At 35.3% G+C, this 7,050-nt stretch overlaps 1 protein-coding gene across 2 annotated transcripts in view; it reads right to left on the bottom strand.

Annotated features, from left to right (window-relative positions):
- The window catches only part of cltcl1 (clathrin, heavy chain-like 1), a 66,392-nt gene continuing 59,342 nt past the window's right edge, over window positions 1-7,050 (bottom strand). Inside the window, exons 30-33 of one of the 2 annotated variants that reach the window (XM_051652646.1) lie at window positions 5,768-5,989; window positions 5,585-5,611; window positions 3,286-3,361; window positions 1-999 (exon numbers count right to left, since the gene is read on the bottom strand). In XM_051652646.1, the coding sequence (XP_051508606.1) occupies window positions 878-999; window positions 3,286-3,361; window positions 5,585-5,611; window positions 5,768-5,989 (447 nt within the window). In that variant the 3' untranslated portion in view covers window positions 1-877. The remainder of the gene's footprint in view (window positions 1,000-3,285; window positions 3,362-5,584; window positions 5,612-5,767; window positions 5,990-7,050) is intronic. The other variant, XM_051652647.1, reaches the window with a different exon arrangement.

Raw genomic sequence — 7,050 nt, forward strand, 5'->3', positions numbered from 1 at the left:
AAACGTATCTCGGATTTTATTTCCATTTCGAGTTTTCCGAAAACCCTACTTTTCAGAACTCCTCCAAGACCGTTGGTCCGATTCAAACAAAATTGTGCATGTATCATCTAGAGACCCTCATGACAAAAAGTTATAAAAATAATTTTGATTCATCAAATCGTTTAGAAGATATTAGCCTATTAATTGTTTGGTAGTGGCCCAAATTCACTTATCAATCTTTATCTTCTGAACGATATGACGAATTAAAATTATTTTGATACATTTTTATCATTCGGAACCTCAGCGTTTGGTAATTTGTTTTCGGAAAACTCAAAACAGCGGAAAATGTTATAGACGGAAATGAAATCGGAGACACATGTTTTGTTTTGCATGATTCTAGCCCATTCAGTGGCAAATTCATTGGCGAAAATGTAAAAGTGTGTATTATAGCGCCACCTAGGGTTCAGATTGTGGGTTTTTGCACCTGAGCAGTGGGGGGGATTTGGGACCATTCTGCCAAATTTGGTGTCTCCAGGACTTACGGTTTTTGCTGCCCAGACACTTTTAGGACAGGAAAAGAACAAAAAGAAGAAAATCAGTACTAATAAAATAAGGTTCCAGTACCGTCGATAGATGAGTAGGTGCGTCCAAACTGGTACCTCTCTCTCTCGTCATCAGTGCTATATACTTCTAATAAAATTAAAATTAAAACATAAGTTAACGAGCAGCTGATTGTGTGAGTCTGAACATGAATATACGGAGTAAACCGAACATATTTAGCGCTGCGTGTTTGTATGCAGACAGACAGCTTTCATCATGCGTCCTGAATGCAGCGTTTGAGCATCTGTCTCACAGGCACACATTTCCCAGAAGTCCTAGCTGGAAGGATGCATGGGACTCAAGGCTGAACGTTGAAGCCATAAACTGGAGGAGCGAATCCTGGAGCAGCGTATCCGTAACTCGGGAAAACCGGCTGGGGTGAGACTGACGTCTGACCTCCGGTTAACATCAATTGTTGTCCTGTACACACAAACAAACACACGGGATATATCATATAAACTTATTATAATTACTACAGACAAGTCCAAATCCTACCCCTAAAAGATTTTTAGGCATTTTTGGAATTATTTGCTTTATTCATGAATTGACTTTTCAATTGAAAACGTTCCTGAATTCCCCGTAAAAGAGGTTTTGTCAGATTTAGCTGATTTTTTAGGGACAATTTTGTTCCCAAACTATAGCTAACTATACACACACACTCACATAAATATTCATGAGGGATACATTTAACATGCAAGGAGTGACTAATCAGTAATTGATAATACTGTAGATAATGGGCGCTCAGTATCTGTGCAGGTTTTCACAGCAGTTTCCAGTATTATCTGAATAATTGAATAACAATTATACAGCAGAAACAAGACCGTTAAGCTTTCCTGGACTGTGCGGCAGAAAAGAGAGTAAAAAAATACTGCATTTTAATGCATTTAAAAGATTCATGTTCTAACCCCTCTTTTCTATATTGTGAAATTAAATGAGGATGGGGGCGGATATACACTTACGTTGCATTTATTAATTTAGCAGACATTCATTATTCATATAAAGACTTTCAGTGAATAATGAATGACATTTTCAGTCTGTTTTTCACACAAAGCAATCTTACGAATAATGCCATTTATGATCCTTTAATGATCCTCTTTCTTCATTTCAGAGCTTGACAGCCTCACACCGCAAAAAATAATTTTCTTATAAGTTTTTTTTTTTGTCTCATTTTCTGGAAAATATATCTACACATTCTTAAAACAAGAAAAAATGACTAATTATGAAGCAGAATTATATTAAGTCTTGTTTTCAGAAAAAATCTAACAAAATGTAGTGTGGTTTATGCTTAAAGAGAAATACACTTGTTTTCCCTTTTCTTAACCCATTGGCAAATAGTTCATTTTTGTTAAAGGCGTAAAAGTTTAATAAAAAAAAATTATTTCTCTGAAAATGAGAAAATATCTCGTCATTTTGCTTCCCAAATACAGCAAATGTATCTAGTTTTAACCTCCTGAGACCCGAGCGTGACTGCTGTGTGCATTTTACCTTTCTCTTTTTGATTTGTAACTAGTAGCCCCTGAGAAACATGCAAAAAAATAAAAACAAATCTAAAGCAAATGGTTTTCCTAAAAATTAATGTCCACATATGTGGACAGCGGGACTAATTGTGAAATTTTAAATAATGTAAATCTACAGAAAGTGTGATATTTTTTCATCAAATAGTTTATTATGTTTCCAGGACTGTTGATTATTCATATTTTTGAAATGTTACAGATATTACATCAGAAATTAGCATAATTAATTCTGATTCAAAGTAATGTCCAGCATCATCCAATCACTGTCAACCATGTTAAAATAAAATGATACATTATAAATTCTGAATCTATGTACTGATTATCATTGTCACATGTCTGTCAAACATGTTGAGTGATCCAAACATCATCTGCAGCCTGAAACTGAACTTTTGATCAGATTTTAGGAGTGAATGCACTTAACTGCATAGAGAGCTATAGGATGCTCCCTTGCTCCCTATTTAGTGAATGACTAAACCTCCAGTGTGCTGTCTGTCTTCACTGGTCTCAGAACAGTTTGAAATGCACCTTATTTTCATCCTAACTCCATATAAAGCCTCGGAAAGCAACATTTTCCAGTTTTTGAATGAACCCTTTCATCATGCACAGAAAATAAAAGATTTCTAAGGAAAAAATGTGCTAAAATACACATTAGTGTACACTGTGTTTAACAGTGTGGCGTTTCATGAAAAATCGCTCAAATTTTAAAAATGCATACCAGATGAAACTAGAGACTCTAATCTTTTGACTCAAACAGGTTTTAATATAAAAACTTAATGAGGTTTCTAACCAGATGTAGTTTAGTTAGTGTTTCTCCTAAAGACAAACTCCGCTGTGATCGGCACCATGTTGTTTGGTCACATGTCTCATACGTCGAAAGTTTAACCCTTTACTGACAGCACCGAGTCTCCTGAACTGAGATCAGTCGGTTTAAATTCATTAAAATTATATGTTGCGTATAGCGAAGCCAAAATACAACATCTACACATGTGGACACGAGATGGCACGAGGTTAAGAATGCCTAGATATTTTTACTGGAAAACAAGATACAAATGACAGTATTTTTTGCAACTTTTACTGAAAAGAGCACATTGTTTACATTTTTGTTCCACAGAAGAAAGAAAAGTCATACGCTTTGGAAAGACATAAGGGTGAGTAAATGATGACAGAATCTTCCCTTTAATCATAAACGTACCATACACTATAGATGTTGGTTCAAGGCTCTCGTCTTCAGACGCTCTCTTGTTTTCAGCCTCCTGTAGTTTATCCACCTGTAAGAGACAGTGCAGGAAACATCACTGGCAACATGTCAGACTGTGTACTTTCATCAAACACGTCTGTGTGAGCGTTCATGCCCTTCACACACTCAACCAAACACCTTTAAACACAAAATGACAAACGTTAACTTTATCTGTGGAGGTTCAGAAATCTATGCAAAGAGTCTTTTCTCATTCTTATGTCTGTTTAAAGCAGATTATCACAGCACAATACAGTCACACATCACATGACAAAATGCTGCAAGATACACTTGTATTCACTTATTATTTAAAGAAGCCCTTACACTTCAATACATATCACATCCTTTGATATTCATCTGAGTATGTGAAATGTGTATAAAACAGTCAAATCTGATCTGAGACGAGCCACTTTCAAAGTCATTGTAAAATAGCTGATGTACACCTAATGATTTTCGATTTCGTTAATGGTTCTCGAATGAGCATTCTTTCACCTATGTGGGCGGAACATCATAATAAAATCCTCAGTCAATGATTCCTGCATTGCTATTCAGCGACACCGCAACGGCATCTAACATGAAACATACAGCGAAACCAGTGAGGCCCGATTCACGAACGAATGACTCATATGAGTTGATTCTTTTGAATCTACAGCATAAATAGTGTAGCTCGATTCCCGAACAAATGACTCATATGAGCTCATTCTATAGCAAGACCAGTGTAGCCTTATTCCCCCAAAAAATGACTCCATATGAGCTGATTCTTTTGAATCTACAGTGCGAATAGTGTAGCCTGATTTTTGAACAAATGACTCATATGAGCTGATTCTTTTGAATCTACAGCACGAATAGTGTAACCCGATTCCCAAAAGAATGACTCATATGAGCTGATTCTTTTGAATCTACAGCACGAATAGTGTAGCCCGATTCCCAAAAGAATGACTCATATGAGCTGATTCTTTTGAATCTACAGCATGAATAGTGTAGCCCGATTCTTAAAAGAATGACTCATATGAGCTGATTCTTTTGAATCTACAGCACAAATAGTGTAGACCGATTCCTGAACAAATGACTCATATGAGCTGATTCTTTTGAATTTACAGCACAAATAGTGTAGCCCGATTCCTGAACAAATGACTCATATGAGCTGATTCTTTTGAATCTACAGCACAAATAGTGTAGCCCGATTCCTGAACAAATGACTCATATGAGCTGATTCTTTTGAATCTACAGTGCGAACAGTGCAGCCTGATTCTTGAACAAATTACTCATCCGAGCTGATTCTTTTGATTCTACAGCGCGAAAAACACAGTGCCACAAGTGTAGCCCTATTCCCGAACAAATGACTCCTATGAGTTGATTCTTCTGAATCTACAGCATGAACAGTGTAATCCGATTCATGAACAAATGACTCATGTGAGCTAATTCTTTTGAATCTACAGCACGAAACATACAGCTCAACCAGTGTAGCCCGATTCCTAAACGAATGACTCATATGAGCTGATTCTTTTGAATCTACAGCGAATCAAACACTTAATGAACTGCAAGTCATTCATTTCACCATGTCCAAATTTGAAATCAGAGTTAGTACTGAATGGATATTCGTATGACACTGTGTAGTTAATAATATACACAGTTACTGGTATGCAGTTTTGTTGTAATTATATTATATATATATATAGTTTTAAATAATTAATGACTAAAATATATAATAATTAAAAAGTCAGTGTAAACACCCGTTCTCCAAGAATCTGTTCTTTTAAAATCATAATTTGCTGCGGAGGGAAGTAGGTGCTAAACACAGTAAGAATTCCATTACTTCAAATATTTCTTCCTCAAAAGTACTAAAATAGTCATAAATGGAATCATTAAAGAACTGGAATCATTAAGAAGAATCAGAACTGGAATCATTAAATTCCTTGAGATGCCCATCCATCCTCGTGGCTTAAATAAGATGTTTTTTGTGTTTAAAAGAACTGCAGGTAAATTTGAGAGTGCTTGTGCTGCCATCTGTAGGTCAAACTGAGCTGATTTTCTGCTTGTGATACAGTATGTTGGTGTTGTGATGTTTGCTTTTGTGTCTCTTTCTCACACACACACACACACACACACACACACACACACACAAGTACAAACAGGCTTGTTACAGCTACAGAGGAGTGCATTATGGGTAATCGAGAAGACTACAAAGTGGGACACATCTGAAATCTACATGCTCTTATCTAATACAGACAGAGAGAGACGGTAAGAGCTCAGAGACCTTCACCTGTCTGGCTAACTCATCCACCTGTTGAGGAGGGAAACTCAGGTGAGCTTTACATTAAAAACTTTATTATAATGATGAATATGAAAGCGAAAATGAAAATAAATGATGATTTGACCCCTTTAAGTCCCATTCAATGTGTGCTTTCCACGTGAGATTACCATGTGTTTTCAATCTCACCTTGCTCAGGTATTCTCTCATCACCTGGATGAAGTATGGCATGGCGTAATCCATGAGGCCGTGTTTCCACGCCAACTCTAAGACCACATCGGGAGTCAAAAGATCATACGAGCTGAACAGACATGCGGCGAAACACTGCCGCTTTCCCTCTTCAACAAACCAGCGCAAGAGTTCCTGAGCCTGATCACCATCCTGTGACTCTGCAGCGTACAACATCGCATCCTGAGAGACAGACAGACAGATAGACACAGAGGGAGACAGGAAAATACTACTGATTTCCACAGACAACTATTTTGACTCATTCTTTGGTGGATCATTGACAAATAAGTTTTCAAATAAGAGAAATCTTTTAAAAATCTATTTTAAAACACGTGTCAAATTCATAGAAATGTAATCTCTGTGTACATGTTGGCTTCATAATTTTTTTTAAAACATTTATAGCATTTTTTGCAACAAATTACTTTTTATATTTAATGACATTTAAGAATTGTCAAGGGGTGTAACCACCAAGTAAAAATTAATTAAAATACTTTCCTTGTTAATCATTAATTAAATAAAAAAATGTCAAGGTCAAAAATATTTTTGTAAACCTTTTTCACAGGGTTACGCCATTTGACCTGAACAAAATATCTGATATTTTTTTTAAAACAGTTACACCACATAGACATATTTGACTTGAATCGCAAATATCAGAATGACTTTGAACTTAGAAATTTTTGTGTGAATTGCATTTCTGAATATCTCAACAGATCCGGATAAAAAAAATAAAAAAAATAAGCATCCTGTCTTTGACCCAAAAACAAAAAAACAAACAAAACAAAACAAATAAGCATCCTGTCTTTGACCATAAACAAAAAAACAAACAAAACAAAACAAAACAAAACAAAACAAATAAGCATCATGTCTTTGACCCATAAACAAAAAAACAAACAAAACTAAACAAATAAGTATCGTCTTTGAAACATAACTAAAAAAACAAACAAAACAAATAAGCATCATGTCTTTGACCCATAAACAAAAAAACAAAACAAAACAAATAAGCATCATGTCTTTGACCCATAAACAAAAAAACAAACAAAACAAAACAAATAAGCATCATGTCTTTGACCTATAAACAAAAAAACAAACAAAACTAAACAAATAAGCATCATGTCTTTGACCCATAACTAAAAAAACAAACAAAATAAAACAAATAAGCATCATGTCTTTGACCCATAAAAAAAAAACAAACAAAACTAAAACAAATAAGCATCATGTCTTTGACCCATAAACAAAAAACAAAC

This window comes from Myxocyprinus asiaticus, chromosome 24, assembly GCF_019703515.2.
Source record: "Myxocyprinus asiaticus isolate MX2 ecotype Aquarium Trade chromosome 24, UBuf_Myxa_2, whole genome shotgun sequence".
NCBI lineage: Eukaryota > Metazoa > Chordata > Actinopteri > Cypriniformes > Catostomidae > Myxocyprinus > Myxocyprinus asiaticus.